Source organism: Diceros bicornis, chromosome 3, assembly GCF_020826845.1.
Source record: "Diceros bicornis minor isolate mBicDic1 chromosome 3, mDicBic1.mat.cur, whole genome shotgun sequence".
Lineage (NCBI taxonomy): Eukaryota > Metazoa > Chordata > Mammalia > Perissodactyla > Rhinocerotidae > Diceros > Diceros bicornis.
In genome coordinates, this window is record NC_080742.1 from 35319970 (window position 1) to 35340962 (window position 20993).

Consider the following 20993-nt stretch of genomic DNA (forward strand, 5'->3'; position numbering starts at 1 on the left):
TTGTTTGCTTTGAACTGTATTGTAGGTCCTGATCATAGTTTTATGTCAGTGCACCCACTTACTGCTACATTCTTCCTTAGAACAAAAGACAGTTGACAGAGTGAATGTGGTGGGATGGTATTTAGTGACAGCAGTAATAATTTTAGCTTACATTTGCTGAGTTCTTCTTAGGTACCAAGCACTGTTCTAAGTGCTTTACGTATATTATTTTATTTTACCTTTTAAAACCCTATTATTTCCAAAATGTGGAAACTCAAATATCCATCAACAGATGAATGGATAAACAAAATGAGGAATAGACATACAATGGAATATTATTCAGCCATAAAAAGGAATGAAGTTCTGATACATGCTACAACATAGATAAACCTTGAAAACATTATACTAAGTGAAATAAGCCAGACACAAAAGGACAAATATTGTATTATTCCACTTGTATGAAATATCTATAATAGGCAAATTTGTAGAGACAGCAAGGAGATTAAAAGTTACCAGGGCATTTGAGGGGGGTAGGGAGAGGGGATGACAGTTATTGCTTAATGAATACAGAGTTTCTGTTTGGGGTGATGAAAAATTTTGGAAATAGTGGTAATGGTTGCATAACATTGTGAATGTAATTGATGCCACTGAATTGTACACTTAAAAATGGTTAAAATGGGGGCTGGCCCAGTGGCGTAGTGGTTAAGTTTGTGCACTCTGCTTTGGTGGCCTGCAGGGTTTGCAGGTTTGGATCCCAGGCACAGACCTGTGCACCACTCATCAAGCCATGCTCTGGTGGCATCCCACATACAAAATAGAGGAAGATGGACACAGATGTTAGTGCAGGGCTAATTTTCCTCAGCAAAAAGAGGAAGATTGGCAGTGGATGTTGGGCCAGTCTTCCTCACATACACACAAAAAGGGTAAAATGGCAAATTTCATGTTTTGTATATTATATCACAATAAAAAATAGTGGGAAAACCCTAAAATTAACCTAATTTGAAATTTGAGTATATCAGGAATGTTTAAACAAGTAGGAGTTATATATTCTAACATAACAAGAAGTCTAGGAAGGTGGTATGGCATTGGTTCACAGTCTCAACAATATCTAGGCCGTCCTCTCTTCAAATCTCCTAGCTTTCCCTAATGATAGCAACATGGCTGCTGCAACTCTATATATTGCTTCCATGTTCAAAGTAGGAAGAAGGGGATGACGTCAGTCTAATCTTTTTCTTGTATCAGGAAAAAACAAAAGCTTTTCTCATGCCCCTAATAAATTTCTACCTGTATCTTAGTGGGCAGAACTGTGCCCCAGGGCTACCCTAGCTGCAAGGCAAGGGAGGCTGACAAAATGAGTATTTAGCTTTTTCAGCCTCTACAGTGGAGGCAGAAAGGAGATGGGTTGGAAATGTCTGTTAAGGAATGAACACTATCTGGCACAATGGGAATAGAAAGGTTAAATCAGAGTTTCTCAACCTGGCAGTTAACATTTTGGACTGGATAATTTTTTGTTACGAGGGGCTATCTTGTGCATTGTAGGATATTTCACAGCATCCCTGGCTTCCACCCACTAGATGCCAATAGCCACCCACCCGCCAGTTGTGACAATCAAAAACATCTCCAGACCTTGCCAAATGTCTTGGGACAGGGGGCACAAAATTGTCCCCGGTTGAGAACCACGAGTTAGATGATTGGCCAGAGTCTCATTGCTGAGAAGTGGTGGAGCTGAGATTTGAACCCAGGACATCTGACTTGAGAGCCTTTCCTCTTAGCCATTCTTCTGACCAGCCTATGTAGTTGAACAAATGGCCTTGTAGTTAACAGGAGCTCTGGATCAACTGAACTAACTTGCCATAGATTGAGTTAATGAGACACTATGAAATGCTATGTTGACTATCCACATGCTTTTCTTGAGCACTTGTTTAGCCAAACCCTTTACAGTCTAGAAGTAATAGCGGGTATATGATGGAGAAGCAGGGATCGAGTAGCTGTAACCCAAACACCCTCGACAGGGCAAACTGGTTCCTGGGAAAGCAGAAGTGTCTTAGGTATTAAATGGTGTGTGGCCCTCCAAAACTCAGCCCCACCCAACAGATCTTATCTCGGTATTTAATTTCTCTATAAGGTAGTATTTAATTTTTTTTCTCTTTGAGGGAGAATAATAATAATAAAAAAAAAAAGGTTGAGAAACTGCTGCAGCCTAAGGAACTAGGTGGAGCAAGGAGTATGTTTCAGAAAAGGTGAGAAATGCTATTACCTACCATGCGATGATGTGGGGTCTCTAGAATGTGAATGGTGAGTGAATTTTAGGAGTCCTGCTCGGTATTTTCATTAGATGCATCCCTTTAGCTGTTGTTCCAGTCTCTAGTCATCCCAATTAATCCACTTGCATGTCTCTCTATTCCTGAAGGTAATAAATTTTTATAGTTGTCTCTTTTTATCATCACATTAGTTTCATTGGAATATGCCTTTCCAATAAGTGAATTCCGCCCCCCACCTTCATGTCATCATTATTCAAAGAGGCATCTCTCTGATGTTTTCTTTAAGAAACAAAAGTGTCTAGAAATACACTCACAGTATTAAAACGTCTTTGCATCATCTGCTAATTACTTAAATCATAGAATAATAAGTAAATATAGGGAGGCAAACAAGTTTAAAAGCCATAAAATTCAATAGATCTAGGTTTGATTCCTTGACTTTGGATGAGTTATATAACCTAATTGAGCCTCCATTTTCTTATCTTTGAAATGGGCATAATGTTTACTTCATAGTGTAGAGATGAGAATTAAAGGAGATATTACATGTCAACTGCTTAGCAGAGAGCCTAATGCATAGTAGGTGGCCAATATGTAGCAACTACTGGCAATAGTGCCTGTAAATAATATTTAGTAAAGCAATTTTTTTCTGATAGAAAAAATAGATAGTAGTATGAGAATGGACTGGCTCAAATCAAAGAGATCTAAAAGGCTCCTCTTCAATCAGTGGTTTGCTCAGGAGAGTAGGCCCGGATTGACTGTACATGTTCTGAAACAAACCACTGTTCTTGTCAATCACAAAGACAAGATGCCTCAAGTCCATCTAGTCCGGTCTCTGATATTCCTCCCTGTCCACCACTTTTGGCAAATCACTTAATATCCATTTATCAACATCCTCCTTTAACAAATTATTAAAATGGTACCTGCCTTTTCCTCCTCATGAGATTGTTTGTGGAGATCAAATACATTCATTCATTTGTATGTATTCTGTGCAAGGCAGAATAAGGCACAGTCCCTACCCACACAGAGTTTACCATTGATCCACTGGCCATAGGATCTGTCTTATTTATTTAAAATCCTTTGCTTAGTGCTTAACACATAGTTAACATTTGAAAAATAACAATCGTTTATTTGTTTTGATATTTTCCAAAATATCAATTTAAAATGCACCTTAACAATGTGATGCTGACTGATGACCTTAGGAAAGTGGTTGCTCATTGTTGCCTGGGTGTCTGAAGTAGGTGGTCTGTATGGAGAACTAGCTATATTGGATACACAATTCAGTTATCTGTTGATTTTGCATAATAAAGTGTTCTGAGAATACTTGCTTTTTATAATGGATCAGGTAGAGATGGAAACTAGATGACTTTTGAAAGTAATTGTTGTTTCTATTTTTTAAATCTCTTGTCTGAAAATAACTTTACTGTTTAGTTAGGATTTCTTTGAGTTACTAAAGTTGTAGATCGGGGTTCAGAGAGAGAGGACATATAATTCTTTCTGAACTCTATATTTTTGACACTTTTTCCAAGCTGTTAAAATATATGTGAGATATTAACATTAAAGAGATACAAGAAAATACTCCATAGCTTTATTTTATATTTATGACTTCATCTGGCTGTAAAGCAAATGGCTCATGGAATATAGCAGTCATTTTTATACTGACTGTACTAGTTTAAAATCACCATAACAGCTACTAACAATGACTTTATTTGCTAGAAAGATACATATTCTAGACTAAATTTTGGCCTAGGAACAGTTATTAATTCCAATACGTGAAGAGTCACAGGATAATCTTACAAAATGTTCATAGCTAAGCAGTGGATTTTGTCTTCTCAGACACTGTACCACTTTCCTTAAAGAATTCCTTCTTGCTTAGAGGTGACTCCCAGCATTTGACTTGAAATTGTTGCTGGTCCCAACTATTTGACATGGAAATCTTACTACCTTTTAGCCATTATCTCAAAAACGTAATCGAATATGTATGTTCATTTCTTCTGAAACATCATTTTCCTTGAAATTGACCTCACCTCTTCTCGCATCCCCTTGTGGTATTAATTTTATCAGACATCAACTTTTTAAAATTTTTTTAACTGGAGGAATGGAATTATCTGTCTATAAAGTTGAAATCAGAAAAGTCATGAAACGCTAGGCTAAGGCTCTCCCAACAACAATAAATCCTCCTTATGGCCCTTTCTGCGTACCTCAGTGCTCCTTTAATAGCCCAGCTAGTCATCCTCCATCCTTTATAGGGAAACATTAATTTTTGGCTTCCTGGCTTTTGCATGACTGTGTTAAAGTGTTTCTTTTACTTTGGAATTTCTGGTCCATTTTTTTTTCTTTCTACCTTATCCCTTTTATTCTAAGGCAAGGTAGGGTTGGAGATGATTTGTACTGAAGAAGAAAAATATACTGCCCCAAACTGAAATTCCATGGGATTTGAGGTAGGTTTCTTTAGATGCTGGGATGAAACTCTTTGCCTAGATTTATCCATCTCTTTTGGTTTCTTTTTCTTTTTTTTTTTTTTTGTGAGGAAAATCAGCCCTGAGCTAATATCCATGCCAATCCTCCTCTTTTTTAGCTGAGGAAGACTGGCCCTGCGCTAACATCCGTGCCCATCTTCCTCCACTTTATATGGGATGCCGCCACAGCATGGCCTGACAAGCAGTGCGTCGGTGCGCACCCGGGATCCCAACCAGCGAACCCCGGGAGCGTGCACACTTAACCGCTTGCGCCACCAGGCCAGCCCCATCTCTTTTGGTTTCTTGGCTGTGGTGAGGTATTCTCACATCTCTGCCACTGGCCTTTGGGATCCAGTAGAACGAATAGAGATGCTCAGGAAATGTCTCTTAAACGAACGTAATAATAAATGTACCTTAAAGTGTTTATTTTATTCCCATGTCTTATATCATTTCACACATCATGCAGTTTGAGTTCTGCCTGGTGGATGCCAGTGCCTGGCTGGTGTTATTCTGGTTAGGACTTCCTATAGGCATGGTATCAACCGAGCCGAAGAGCAATTATTTTCTCCTTTTAAAGTAGAACTTTATTGTAGCACATAAGTACAGATATAAGGGAACATTCTATTTAATTAAAAGTCACATAATAAAACCTACACTCCACATTTTAAACACACATTAAGGGGCCAGCCCGGTGGCGCAAGTGGTTAAGTGCACCACTCTGCTGCGGCGGCCCAGGGTTGGCTGGTTCGGATCCCGGGCGTGCACCGACACACTGCTGGGCAAGCCATGCCGTAGCGGCATCCCATATAAAGTAGAGGAAGATGGGTGTGGATGTTAGCCCAGGGCCAGTCTTCCTCAGCAAAAAAAGAGGAGGATTGGCAGATGTTAGCACAGGGCTGATCTCCTCACAAAAATAAATAAATAAACACACATTAAAAAAGGCACATATAGAGCTCGGGCTAAAACATACATGTATCTAGGTACAGTTAAGTACGTCACTAACATTTAGCTATTCTCAGTCATTGTAATCCACACTCAGTGTTTCCCTGGGCTTAAGTAGATCTCAATTTAAACATAGAGCCTCCCAGGACTTGTCCATCTGAAGGTCTCTGAGGAAGTTTCTAGAAAGCCTTACATGTCTCTTTAGTAACAATGATCTTTGCCTGCTGGTTCTCAATTTAAAAGGAGGAAGAAGCTTATTTGCCATTCTAAGAATAAAGATCCATTTGCTTTCCTAAGTTGCTACTTTATCATCTAACCTAAAATATACAGAAAGTCCAAGAAAAGGTGATAACACTAAACCTAATCAAAAAGGAGTTTCACTGCCACTTCTCAAATCCCCACGACTTCCTTGTATCTACTCTGGCTTCAGTGTGCCTTATTTTTAAGATTAATCTTTTCCCTGAGAATCCTTTAAAAAAAAATTCACTCATACACAACATCCCATAGTGTTCAAGTCAAAATATGAGTTTTTTTCACCCTTTACTGTTGTGTTTATAGTGCATTTTATCTTCCAGAGTTATTTAATAACTTATTAAACTTATCTTAAACACAGCTCCTTATAAGACAGAAAAAACTTATCCCAATAAGCCCTTCCTAAGGAAGTGACAGCAAAATTCCCCAAAATGTTGCCTGCTTGGGAAGTCATCTAAAAGTTTAGTGCTAAGGCAGTGACATTGAATGTTTGGTAGCTTGGAATGTGCTCCTCTGGAGGGGAGCATATGCAGAGTTGGCAGAGGTGACCTGGACAGGCATCAGAAGCTCCTCCAGCTCACTCCACCTCCTCAGAATTGGAGGTTGTGAGGGGAAGGGGACGCAGTGAGACAGGAAGTGGAAGAGGCTATGGCTGATTTCACACTCCTCTGGCTTGCCTCTTATACTCTAGACACAGCCCAGAGATGTTCTGGCAGGAGTGGGAGCAGCTGGATAGATTAAGAAAGGCCTTTTGTCCCTGCCATTCACTAACAGACCAGATGTAAAATAGACAGGCAGGACTTCAGGCAGGTCCAGAATGTTCTTAATATTCCAAAGCTTATTCTTGATTAGCAAGCTTTAGGTTTTAATTGTTTGGAATTTTAGAAAGAATTAGGTGGGTTTTCATCCTATGGATGTTGTGAGGAAAGCCTCACCCCCTCCTCCCAATAAAACACTCAACTTTCATTTTAATACATAACACTAAATGCTTTTATTTCATTTTTTTTTTCCTTTAAAGAAAGATCGTCATTAAGAATGTCTACAAGGAAATCATGGGAAATAAGAAAATCTCTCTAAATCTATTTTTAGGCACTGTTAGAAAGAACCACGATTTTTTTTTTTTTTTTAACTCAATCATTCTGGAAAAAAAAGTTGTAGCCAAGGATGATGTGGAAAACTTCAGCATTAAAAATAATATCCTAAGTAATCCAAAAGGGAAATTAATTTTCGCTTTGAAGGTGTTCACTAGCACAAACACTAAAATAATGAGTAAACTGGCTCTCTTGAGAAAATGCCAACTGTCGCCTGCTGCTTCCCATTGGGCTCCAGGTGTAACAAACCTCTCTTGCTCCGCTAACTTCTGACTCTGTGTCTAGAGACTTAAGAAGGACATCTCTTCAAGCAATTAGAAACAATCTCTTTTGTTATTAGACACTAACTTCTCATTGTCAAGTTGCTGAGAATTGGCTGATTTCTTTAACAAATGAAACTATCATTACCATTAAAAAATAACAGTAACACAAGGCAACTTAGAGTGCAAAGGACGTTTAAGTTGGTGGTATCTCATTTTACAGCCGTCCAGGGGCAGCAAATGTGGAGTGCCCATTCTCACCCAGATACAGGGACCAGTCCCCTAGGGGATGGCTTTTTTGGAAATTTCAGGGCAATGAAATATATCAGTAATTTCACTCTTACACTTTATAGCAGATTTGAAATTATGTGTAATATAAATAACTTCGATTCATTTCCTATGACGTTCCATGTTATTATATAAAAGGTAGAAGTTGAAAAGAAGAAACGAAGGTCCTGAGCAATCCATTAAATGAATAATCATTTACTGAAAAATTAAAAGTTGACTCTGGGAATGCCAATTACAGACTTGGCTTGTTTTTTTTTGTTTGTTTGTTTTTTAGGAGATCAGCCCTGTGCTAACATCTGCCAATCCTCCTCTTTTTTTTTTGCTGAGGAAGACTGGCCCTGGGCTAACATCCGTGCCCATCTTCCTCCACTTTATATGGGATGCCACCACAGCATGGCTTGCCAAGCAGTGGTTTGGTGAGCGCCTGGGATCCGAACCAGCGAACCCCAGGCCACCGCAGTGGAGTGCCCGCACTTAACCGCTTGCGCCACCGGGCGGGCCCCAGGCTTGGCTTGTTGAAACCGCCTTCTTCCGTGTCTCCTTCCCTCCAAACTGACTTACCTGAGTGTCTCCTACCATTTAAGGGGTGATACGGGCTCTGCCACTCCGAGCTCTACACCTCAATGCTCACCCATAAAATTCTTAAATATCGTCATCTGTTAGTGTTTTTCAAGAGTAGTAGCAGATGTGGACCATGCTGTGAACAATCTTAACAATACAAATTTTTTCAAGGTTCACAGTTCCTCCAAAAGAAAATACCTCAGCATAACTATATTCAAACTACTGTCACATTTGACTAGAACAATACCTGCTTTCGATAAGTGGAGGTACACGCCAGAGGTTTTTTGAGATAGAAGTTGGGGTAAGGGAGGGTGGAGAATCAAAATCTGAATGCGAGAGAAAGTCAAAGGAGGAAAAAACTTGTAAGTACATTATCTTCCCTTGCAACATTAAGGTGGAAATAAAAATTAGAGATACTAAAATTCCTCTGGGGAAAACATCTATGAAAACTTTTTAAAAGGGATATACAATGATTTGTGTGGCCAAGTCATCTAAAAAGAACTTTAAAAAACATATCTCTACACTCCTGACCCTCAAAATATCTAAAATAAAGTTTAGGACATTACTAACTCAATTATTTTAACTTTAAAAATACTTCTCTTGGGCCGGCCCATGGCTTAGCGGTTAAGTGCACGTGCTCCGCTGCTGGCGCCCCGGGTTCGGATCCCGGGCACGCACCGACGGGCCACTTCTCCGGCCATGCTGAGGCCACGTCCCACATACAGCAACTAGAAGGATGTGCAGCTATGACATACAGCTATCTACTGGGGCTTTGGGGGAAAATAAATAAATAAATAAAATTATAAATAAATAAATAAAAATACTTCTCAATCAAAACTAATAAAATAGAAACTCAGATAGGATTAAGAAATACCAAGTACACTTCTAGCAGCTATTCATAACTTTGTTGGAATGCTGGTATATCCAAGGGTATGTTTCTAACCCTTTCCTCTCAGGTTCCCCATTAGCAGGCTTCCCTAAATTGAAATGACTCCTTTATGATTGCCTCTAGTTTTCCCCCTTGCTCTCCCTGGACTATGTTATTAATTTTGTGCTATGCTTGTGACTGTTTATGTTGACAGATTTCCCGAGGACTGTTGATGAGCACTGCCCCCAAGTAATCCCCCTTTTTCTCTTCATTGGTGTATTCATGTAATTTATAATTTTAACCTATGAGTTAACTCAATGGAGAGATTATTTAAAAGGCTACTTGAGACATAGTATAATATGGATTAACATAGCTAATCCAAGTCATTATAATCTTTACCAGAAATTATTTGCTTTTGTGCATAAGTAAAAACAAATGTTTTATGTATACAATTATTTTGATCTTAAAGGCCATGCTTATTAGATAAAGTCAAGATTAGAATTCTATAGTTCCCTTTAGCACTCCCATGGTATCTTCCTTATAGTGAAGCCTGTCTATATATTAAATTGTATTTGTAATAGTTTCTATATAGGCTTGGATTTATTTATGTATGTATGTGATTATACATGGATATATGTACCTAGACTGGGTATGCATAGACAAAAAAATAAGATTATAGACTTTGTTATAACATAAACAATTACAGGTGTAATTTAATATAACATGTCTTTTAAAATCAGGCCTGAAGAGTATTAGAAGGATTTATTGAAAAGACTACTGGATTGGACATAAAACATAGTTTCTAGTTCCCCTTTTATCACGAATTGAGTAAGTCACTTAGCCTTTTGGGGCCCCAGTTTCTTCATTTGTAAATTGAAAATACAAAAGTAATTATAGATACTTGACCCTTTATATCATAATAGGGCATCTTGTGCTGTGAAAACTGAGACCGAATGGTCAGCATGTGTGCTTTATTTATTGAATTCAGAGATTAAGAATAGAACTTCCACTTCCAGCAGCAATGGCATGCAAGACATGCTCTGCTGGAAACCAATTAGATCCTAAATAAAACATTTTGGTTTGTTGCTGGACTCCCTGAAAGTGGGTAAAATAATCTCCAAACTCAGTCCTCCTCTTTCCCACCCCTCAAATAAAAATGAACAAGCTGAGTCAACACTGGAGTTTGGAGCAGTGAGCAGATAAATGTGCTGAGCAAGAAGCAAAGGAGAGAAACTGTGTTATACTGAGGGAAAATGCCAGTAGGATTCTATAAATTGCAATTTGGATACTGAACCAAAGAGGCAACAGCAATAAAGGGGAACTGAACCTGAGATTCTGCATTAAGCCAGGAGTCTCAAAGAGAACTAAAGTGGCCTCAGATTGGTAGTCTTCCCAGCTCCCGGCAGAAACCAACCAAATCTCCATAGGAAAGCATCCTACAATATATCCCATCAGATTCCCACAATTTATAATCAGGCAAATATTAGTTCACAATCAAAGACCACCAGGCACGTGAGGAGGTAAGCCATCTATGTAGGAACTGTCAGATATAGAATAGCTGCTTATGAAGTACTTAAATAAAGTATAGAATCAAAAGAATAAGCAAGCGACAGAAAACTATCAGGAATAACCAGGCAGTTCTGAAAAATAACTAAATGGAACATCTAAATATAAAATATGTAAATGTTGAAAGAAAAAACAAAACATGTTAAAAAGCAGATGAGCCACATCGAAAAAGAATTGATGAGCTTGAAAATAGAAATGAATGAATTAACCAGAATACAATCCAGAAACAAAAAGGACTGGAAAATACGAAAATAATTTAAAATATTGAGGATAAAATGAGAAGGTCTAACATATGTCAAATCAGAGCCACAAAAGGAGAGAATAAAGCTAATCAAGGAATGATAATAGCTGAGAAGTTTCCAGAAATGCTGAAATCTACTAATCCACAATTTCAGAAAGCACAATATTCCCAAGCAGGATAAATAAAAAGAAAATCAATGCCTAGACATCACATAGTAGTGACTCTGTACAGCAACAAAGACAAAAGATTTTAAAGCAGCCAGAGAGGAAAGACGTCACAAAGAAATGACCGTTTCATGGACAACAGATTGCTCAACAGTAATAACAGAAAACAGAAGACAATGGAATAATATATTCAGTGTTGAGAGGAAATAGTTATTAACTATCAAACCTTAGAGTGAAATAAAGACCTATAAAGTTAAACAAAAACTGAGAGTTTATCATCAATAGAATCACATTAAAGGAACTTGGAATCTAAAGTTTACTTCTTGAACGAGTATTCTCTGATGACAATTTAATCAATATAGAAGTCAATAGCAAAAAGATATTTTTAAAGTTCTCACATCTTGGAAATAGAATACTTAATCATTCATTTATCAATTAAGAAATCATAATGAAGTTTTTAAATAAAGCTAAATTATAATGAAAGTATGTCAAAACTAATATTTTTGAGGGAAACCTGTCAACCATAATGCTTACATTAGAAAAGAAAGAGGTCTGAAAATGATCTAAGCACCCATCTTAAGTATTTAGAAAAGAAAAAGAGAATAAATTCAAAGAAAAGAAAAATAATGAAAATAAGAGCAAAATTCCATGAAATCAAAAACAAAAGTACAACAGAAAGATCAATAAAGATAAAAGTTAGCTTTTACTAGTAAAATAGACAAATTGTTTGGCAAGACTGAGAAAAAAAGAGTACAAATAATATAAGGACTAAAAAGGAATGTAAATATAGATACAGTGCAGATTAAAAAGAAAATACCATGAGCAATTTTATGCCAGTATATTTGAAAACCTAGATAAAATGAAACAATTCTTAGAAAAATATAACGTACCAAGACTGACTTAAGAATCACAAAACTCAAATAGTCCTAAAGCTATTAAAGCAATTGAATTAGTCATTTAAAATCTTCCTACAAGGAAAGACTAGGCCAATATAAATATAGGTGAAATTACTAAACATTCAACACTTAATTTCTATCTTTTACAGATTTATGCAGCAAATAGAAAAATAAGGAATACTCCCTAAATCATTCTGTATAACCTGGGCACCAGTTATTTGCACCAAGTGCACCAGCGCAATTTGAGAATAAAAATTATAGGTCAACCTCACTCAAGAACCTAAACAAAATATTACCAAATCCAGTGGGTTTAAAAAAAAAGTTTATCATGACCTAGTTGGGTTTATCCTAGGAATGCTACAGTAGTTTAACATTAGAAAATCTAGAATTGTGATCTACCATAATAGATTAAAAGGGAAAACTCAGCAGAAGCAGAAACAACATGGACTCGACATAAAACGTCTTAGCAAACTTTGAGTAGAAGAGACTTTCCTATACATGAATGAAGCTATCTACCAAAGCCTTAGTAAACATCATTCTTAATGATGAAAAGTTAGAAGCATCCCATTTGAAATTAGAAACAGGACAAGTTTGCCCAGTATCATGTTTTGATCACCATTAAAGCTGGAGGCTCTAGCTAGACAATAAGATAGGAAAAAGCAAATAAAGGCATAAAGACTAGAAAGGAAAAAACCCATCATTAGTTGCAGATACTATGACTAAATACATAGAAAACCACAAACAATCTGAAAACAACTTATTAGTAATAATTCGAGAGTTTAGCAAAGTGACTGGCTCTAAGACCAATATACAAAAATCAATAGCCTTCTAAACAATGGTCATAAACATTTTTTAAATGTAATATAAAAAGATACAATTTATAATTGCAACAAAAACATAAGGTATCTGGGAATAAATCTAACCAAAAGTATACAAACTTTGTATAGAGAAAATAATAAAACTTGATTGAAGGTCATTAGAAACCTAAATAAATGAAAAGATGTGCCATGTTTATGGATAGTGATACTTAAAACTGTAAAGGTGTATATTCTCTCAAATTGACCTATAGACTTAAAATTCCAGCAGGATTCTTCATGGAATGAGCAAGCTAAATCTAAAATTTGTATGGAAACACGAACGGCTAAGAAAAACTGAGACTCCTAAAGAACTGAGTGTGACAACTTGTACCAGGTATGAAGACTTTCTATAAAGCTATAATAATTATGACAGTGTAATTTGGGCAGAGAGTTAGAAAAATTGACAAATGGAGAGTGACAAAATGGAACAGAGAACAGACCCAAATATATATATGGAAACTTGATACATAACAGAGGTGGGATTGCAGATGAGTGGTGGTGAGACAATTAGGGTATGATGAATCAGGGGAGGAGGGGATTGGGAGTGACTGCTAATGAGTACAAGGTTTCTTTTGGGAGTGATGAGAATACTCTAAAATTAGAAGACAGTGATGGTCTCGCAACTCTGTCAATATACTGAAAGCTGTTGAACTATATACTTTAAATGTGTGAACTTTATGGTATGTAAATTATGTATCAATAATACCATTAAAAAATGAGTGCTCTAGGGGCCAGCCTGGTGGTGTAGCAGTTAAGTTCACATGCTCTGCTTCGGTGGCCTGGGGTTCACAGGTTCGGATCCCGGGCACAGACCTACACACCCCTTATCAAGCCATGCTGTGGCGGCATCCCATATAAAGTAGAGGAAGATGGGCATGGATGTTAGCCCAGGGCCGATCTTCCTCAGGAGCAAAAAAAAAAGAAAAAAAGAGGATTGGCAACAAATGTTAGCTCAGGGCTAATCTTCCTCAAAAAAAAAAAAAAATGAGTGCTCTATAGTAACACAAAACAGGGATTTATCTTTAAAAATATTAAGTTTAATGAAAAAAAAGAGTTCCAAAAGATTATGTATAGTAGGATATCATTTTTACATAACTCAAAAACAAGCAAAATGAAATAATATATTATTTATGGAGATATAGACATACATGTTAAAACTATTTGGATTATTGCAAAAGAAGGATAAACATACAGGACACTTGCTCCTTCGGGGGGGCAAGAGGGAAAGGGAGGAACCCACAGGTAGATGCAATGGTACTGGTGAGTCTTTTAGTTCTTGAGTTGAGTGATTATTTAAAAGTTTTGATTTTGATTATTTATAATTTACATATTTTATATTTAATATTTTAAATGTATCAAATATTATATTTAAAAGATAACACAAGAAAAATGCCTTTAAAATTATAATAATATAGGTATACCAGCAAAAAGTAAGTCATTTATAAAGGAGGAAATCAGATTGACCCCAGACTTCCCCACACTACCCTCAAAACCAAAGACAGTGAAGCAATGTCTACAGAGCTCTGAGGAAAAGAATGCATGACTTGAAAATTTTGAACCCAATCAAATTATTCTCCTAGGATAAATGCAACAGATAAATAGTAAGCATGAAAGAAGAAATCAAAATCCATGAGCTTTTCTTGCAATAAAAAATAAATTAATTAAAAGCTACTGTATGACAAAATCTAGGCAACCAAGTAGGTGAATCAAAGTCAAAAGTGCAGAAATGGAGAAGCCACGGCACGAAAAGGACTGGTGGTGAGCACCAAATCATTTAAAATAGAATCAAGAGTAAACAACTGTTTCAATCCTGGTTTCAGAACAGAATATACATGTTATAAACCCAAGCATTGTGAAGAATAATATAACTAACCAAAAACGGGGTTAGAAGGAGCAAGGTGGAAGAAGGTGAAATAGTGTCTGTTTTCTCAAATTCCATAAGAAAGTCAACAGACACTATGCAGAATGGAAACATAATTTAAAAAATATATTGACTCTACTTCAATGTTTGGCACTGGAAATTATTGACATTTGGGGTGGGCATGTCTTGGATGTGAGGACTATCTTGTGCCTTATGAGATGTTTGGCACTAATGCCAGGATCACCTCAGTTATTGTGACCACCAAAAACACGTCCATGCATTTCTAAATGCACCCTGAGAACTTGGCACTGCCTTGGATTGAGAAACACTGCTCTAACCTCTTCCAGTTTTTCGTAGTATTTTTTTCTCTTAAATTTAGAGCAATGTTGGAGAATTAAAATCTCTTGATTTAAAATCACAAAAAAGATCATTTACCTAAAATTCAATTTCATGTTGGTGTCCCTTTCTTCTATTAAATTAAAATGAAAATAAATTTAATACAGAATAAGCCCTCTTATCTAATGCAACCATTTGTAAGTTAACAAAAAATATTTGTTGAAACAAGGAGTCTGAAAAAAATATACATACTTACTTTGCATATTTTATTTTTTTATTTTGATAAAATACAGATAGCATAAAATTTATGTTAACCATTTTTAAGTGTACAGTTCTGTGACATTAATATATTCACATTGTTGTGCAGTTATCACCACTTTCCATCTCCAGAACTTTTTCGTCTTCCCCAACTGCGTGTTTTAACATAAACCATATATATAGTCATTTGCCAATCTTTTGATTTGGGGCCAAGATCTTTTCATTGAGAGGGGTCTCCTGATTGGAATTCCCCCTGGCCATCTTTTTTGCATAAACTACACCAATAATACACTCTCCAAGATTTCCAGTTTCAGTTTCTTTAAAGTGAAACAAGAACTGAAAGACACTTGGGGAGGAATCTGAGTGCAGAATCCTCCTAGATCCCCCTCCACCTCTCAATATTTTACCATTGTCATGCTCACACCTAATTTGAAACCAAATTTTGAATTACTTTACATCTATCCAGGCTTTTGGTATTTTATCCGTTTTCATAAAATTTAAGTTATATGATTTTAAAGGTTTGGGTTCAAACAGCTGACTCGTGGAAAGTATCCAGCTGAACTGAAGGAGACAAGGTTCAGGGGCATCTAGAGAGCTGTCTGCTTACTGTGAGCATTTTAAGTGAAGCGTGTCACTTATGAAATAATCTGGCAAGTTGGATATTATACTACATTAAAAATAGTATGTATACCTGTGATGGTTAATTTTGTGTGTCAACTTGACTGGGCCACAGGGTGCTCAGACTTTTGGTCAAACATTATTCCGGGGGGCTGGCCCCGTGGCGTAGTGGTTAAGTGTGCGTACTCCGCTGCTGGCGGCCTGGGTTTGGATGCCAGGCATGCACGGACGCACCGCTTGTTAGCCCACACTGTGGCAGCGTCCCACATAAAGTGGAGGAAGATGGACACGAATGTTAGCCCAGGGCCAGTCTTCCTCAGCAAAAAGAGGAGGATGGCATGGATGTTAGCTCAGGGCTGATCTTCCTCATAAAAAAAAACAAAACAAAACATTATTCTGGGTATGTCTGTGAGAGTGTTTCTGGATGAAATTGACACTTGAATGGGTAGACTGAGTAAAGCAGATTGCCCTCAGTAACGTGGGTGGGCCTCATTCAATCAATTGAAGACATGAATAGAACAAAAAATCAAAGTAAGGAGGAGCTCCTCTTGCCTGACTGAGTTGGGACATTGGTTTTTTTCTGGTCTTTGGACTGAAACTGAAACATCAACCCTTCTTGGGTCGCCAGCCTACTGGCTTTCATAGTGGAACTATACGTCGGCTCCCCAGGGTCTCTAGCTTGCTGACTGCAGATCTTGGGTCTTCTTAGACTCCAAAATCATATGAGTCAATTCCTAGTAAATCTCTTTCTAGATATATACGTCCTATTGTTTCTGCTTCTCTGGAGGATCCTGAGTAATACAATACCTAACAACTAAACGCAATGGGGATCTTGGAACAGAAAGAGGACGTTAGTGGAAAAACTGGTGAAATTCAAATAAAGTCTTGAATTTAGTTAATAGTAATGTACTAATTTTTTTTCATAGTTGTGTTAAATGTACCATGGTAAGATGTTAACAATAGAGGAAGCTGGGTGAGGGGCATACGAGAATATTCTGTACTATCTTTGCAATACTTCTGTAAATCTAAAATTATTCCAAAATAAAAATTTTGCTTTAAAAAATAGCATGTACCATATGATCCCCCTTTCTGAAAACATTTCTAATTATCCATCCTTCCATTTGTGTTTATCCATTCTGTTTACCTAATGTTAATAATCTTTACTTCGGGAAATTATTTACTTCTTTCTTTGTACCCTTCTATATTGCTTGAATTTTTTTTAAACAATAATGAACTTACATATTATTTCACTAAAAGGATGAAGTCATTCTTTAAAACATTTGAGTCTATCTGACAAGGTAACTTCTAGAAATCATCCAAACTCTGAAAGTACTATGATGTTTGATTTGATGTGAGTTTTTAATAACATGGTTTCATCTATAACACTCTACTTGTGGACCCAAAGATGATTTTAAGCTGAGGCTCTAAGATTAATGCTATGCCACAGAACTAGAAAAATGACCAGGTCATGTTAATATAAGAATTTGTTGGGGTCGGCCCGGTGGCGCAAGCGGTTAAGTGCGCGCGCTCCGCTGCGGCGGCCCGGGGTTCGCTGGTTCGGATCCCGGGCGCGCACCGACGCACTGCTTGGCAAGCCACGCTGTGGCGGCGTCCCATATAAAGTGGAGGAAGATGGGCACAGATGTTAGCCCAGGGCCGTCTTCCTCAGCAAAAAAAGAGGAGGATTGGCGGATGTTAGCACAGGGCTGATCTCCTCACAAAAAAAAAAAAAAAAAAAAAAGAATTTGTTGTTTCTGACCCATACATAGCTTATTGGTTTATGTCTCTTTGTTACTTTTTCTTTTTACTAACTGTAAGCATTATAAGGGAAGAAAAGGCTATTGGTTGCAGTGCTGTGGTTCTGTTCAGTGGAGCAGTGAGGGAATAAAGAACTGTCAGGGATCTGTAGCTCCAAATCAAAGCAGAGCTTGCCATTGAGTAATTGGAGGGATTAAAGGGACATATTCCTAAATGTTCCAATACAAATAAAATTATTTAATTCTCACTCTTTTTATCCTCCCATTTCTCCTCTTTTATCTTTGTTCTCTTCATCCTGTCTCTACTATTTCTCCTGCCGTCCAGCTTCTCCCTTTGACTTTGACTATTAGGTACTTGTAAATTCTCAAGGGAGCTATTTCTTTTCTTTTTTCAGTCCAAGACTGTGAACTTGACAGACAGGGAGAGTACCTTCTTCATTTCCATGTCCCCATCACCTAGCATAGTCCTACCCATCAATCCTGGTGAGGGTTGTTGAATGAATGGCTTTGAGACTGGAGGGTAATGTCTTTGAGCTGAGCCACAGCTGCAAATGGAACCTCTGGGGTTTTCTAGTTTCTCCTGCTCACCCAAGTTCTATGTCTCTTTTCCTCCCTATTGTTTTTCTTTCTTGCCCTTTTTATTCTCGTAATATGTAGCAAGAGGCTTATTGCCTTTATTCTGCACCTTCTGAATGTGCAAACTCTAGGGTCATTCTGCTCTTTGCGTGAGGCCAGGTCTTCCCTTGAACTTGTGTTTCTAGAAATTAATAATCTATCCCAGTGGTTTTTAAACTTTATCAGGCATCAGAATCAACTGGAGAGCTTGTTAAAATACAGACTGCTGGGTCCCACTCCCCGAGTTCTCATTCAGTAGGTCTAGGGTAGGGCTGGAGGATTTGCATTTCTAACAAGTTCCCAGGTGATGCTGACACTGATACTGCTGATCCAGAGACCACACTTCCAGAATCACTGATCTATATGTTACAGAAATACCAGCCAGTTTGTTGTCTAATCTCCTCTGCCAGGGAGAAAAAAGAGATGGAGGTGTTCGTTGTCTAGAACTTAACCATGAAATAAAAATAACAGGAAGAATATGCATGCTTTGTTTTAAAGCCAAGGTAGAAAGGTTTTTTTTCTTATAATCGTCATTCTTTAATTCAAATCACTCCATAGACCATAAGTAAAGTTAAAACTGCTAACAGAGAAAAGACTATTGATATTTCTATCAGAGTATATAAAAAGGTTAATTATGGTGTGCACATCTTAAAGATCTCCTTGCCATGTGAGCCATCTCCAGAAATACTTGCCATAGAACTGAAATAGAAATGATTATATGAGTAAATTATCACCCACACTCCTTGCATGCATCATTTCATACCACAAGCCTTTTCTCTTTTTAAGGAATAATGGTTTTACACTTTACTTTGTGATGGCACTCTAATTGCTAAATATAATAGGGGCATTATGCTACAAAGTTAAAAGATTCCAAGTGAAAAGATAAGTCAAATATAGTAGTCTCATCCAGCCAATGATTCTTTAAAGTGTCCTCCTCTTTTTTTCCAGCTGTCCCCCAATTGTGAACTCTCACAGGATGATTTAAACTGAATACCATGGCAGAAGAAAGCTAAAAGAGATCCTAGAATTCATTTAGTTCAGGTGTCTGCAACTATGACACACTGGCCAAATCTAGCCCCCTGCCTGTTTTTGTAAATAAAATTTTTTTGGAAAACAAGCATGCCTGTTTGTTTACACATTTATATGGCTGCTGTCACACTACAATGACAGAGTTAAGTAGTTGCAACACAGACCATGGAGTCCAAAGCGGAAAATATTTACTATCTCACCCTTTACCAAAAAGGTTTGTTGCCCCCTGCTCTAGTCCAGCCTACGCATTTGGCATGTGAGAAAGCTTATCCCAAGAGTGAGAAAGAGGTAGCTCAGGGTTATGCACTCAAACAGACACAGGATTACAGAGTGCCAGGCATCGTCCTCAGTAGCTCCCATAAGAGCTTTGGTCCCCCAAGAATCAAAGCCGTCCTTCAAGTACTAGAGAAGGGGACATGGAGTAAGTTTGCATCTCATTACAGTTTTCAAAGAGCCCTCCATATGACAAACCCAAGAAGAACAGTGTGACAGAAGTGTGCTTTGATGATAGTCCAAAATGTATAAATGGCATCATTTTTTTCACATGTGTACAAAACACATTAGCAGCCTAAAGTTTAGGGCCTGTTTCTAATAATGAAAAAGTCCCTTTTCATTGATGAGAGAATCATTAGGATCATCTTGTCTTTCAGAAAATAGACTAACATTCTGTCATGTGATATTCTCCACGGTGTCCAGAGCTCTCAGGAATGATGGTGTGAATTCTTATTTTCCCAAGTCATTAGATTCACCAAATTGACAAAACCATGTGGATGAGAGTGTGTGTGTGTGTTTACATAAGTGTTTTTACATAATTTATACATCTGTGTCTAAAATAAAAAGATACGATAATGCTGGTGTAATTGGTCCTGCAATCTTTCTCATTTGTATGTTAAGGAAAATATGTCTATTCTATAAATGAATATGTCTATTCTGTAAATGAACCCAAATTCTGTGGTTTCAGGTAAGTGCACAGAGTTGTACAATGGATTGGAGTGTTTTCACCAAAAGGACCATTATTTTGTTTGTTCATTCATCAGGGCTTTATTGGGTATCTCTGTGCCAGGAACCCCCTGTGCTGAGACTGATACACACAGCGAGTAAGAGGATCTCACTGACGGGGGAGGTCATCATCTGAAGACATGTGGTACAGTACCTCTGCAAGTTCTACCGTAGAGAGAGCACTGGAAGAGACATTTGAGCATAGTTCTGAAAGATGAGTAGGGGCTTGCCATGCAGATATGCATATTCGAGGGAAATGAACTCAATTTTAGTATTACCTCTCTTGAGAGACTTTCTTGACTCCTCAGTCTTATTTAGAGATCCCTCTTATGTTCCTAAAGCAATCATCTATCATAGGACTTTTCTCTCTGCCTGGCCTTCAGTAGGTATTCAGTAAATGAATGAATGATGAGTGAGTGAATGGATGAGTGAATGAGTGAGTTAATGGCATACAAAAGACAGAGGTGTGAACCACTATGGCCTGTTCAGGGAACTGCTTATATGGGTGGAAGATAAGGCATGGGGAAGAGGGGGCAGCCCTGCTGGGAGAAAAGGCTGGAGAGGTAGGTCAGGGTAAGATTATGGAGGACCCTGTATACCACCGTAGGAATTTGGGATGCATTAATTATTTCAGCAATTCCTTCTTGGCCCTACTATGTGCCAATCCTGTGTTAGGCTCTGGAGGTAGACGATATGGCCCCTGCCCTTGTGGAGCTTACTGCTTCACTGAAGCAATATTAATCATGGATACTCATGGGCTCTGGATGCAGAGCCTGGATGCATGGCTGGGTTCCAGTTTTTTACCCTTCACTAGCTATATGGCCTTCAATTTCTCAGTGCT

General features: G+C 37.7%; 1 protein-coding gene across 2 annotated transcripts in view; it reads left to right on the forward strand.

Moving 5' to 3' along the window:
- Positions 1–19360, forward strand: part of UMAD1 (UBAP1-MVB12-associated (UMA) domain containing 1) — a 245805-nt gene extending 226445 nt beyond the window's left edge. The window contains exon 6 of one of the 2 annotated variants that reach the window (XM_058526126.1): positions 19073–19360. In XM_058526126.1, coding sequence (XP_058382109.1) covers positions 19073–19089 — 17 coding nt within the window. In that variant the 3' untranslated portion in view covers positions 19090–19360. Of the gene's footprint in view, positions 1–4812; positions 5243–19072 lie in introns of those variants that run through there. The other variant, XM_058526108.1, reaches the window with a different exon arrangement.
- The last annotated feature ends 1633 nt before the right edge of the window (positions 19361–20993 follow it).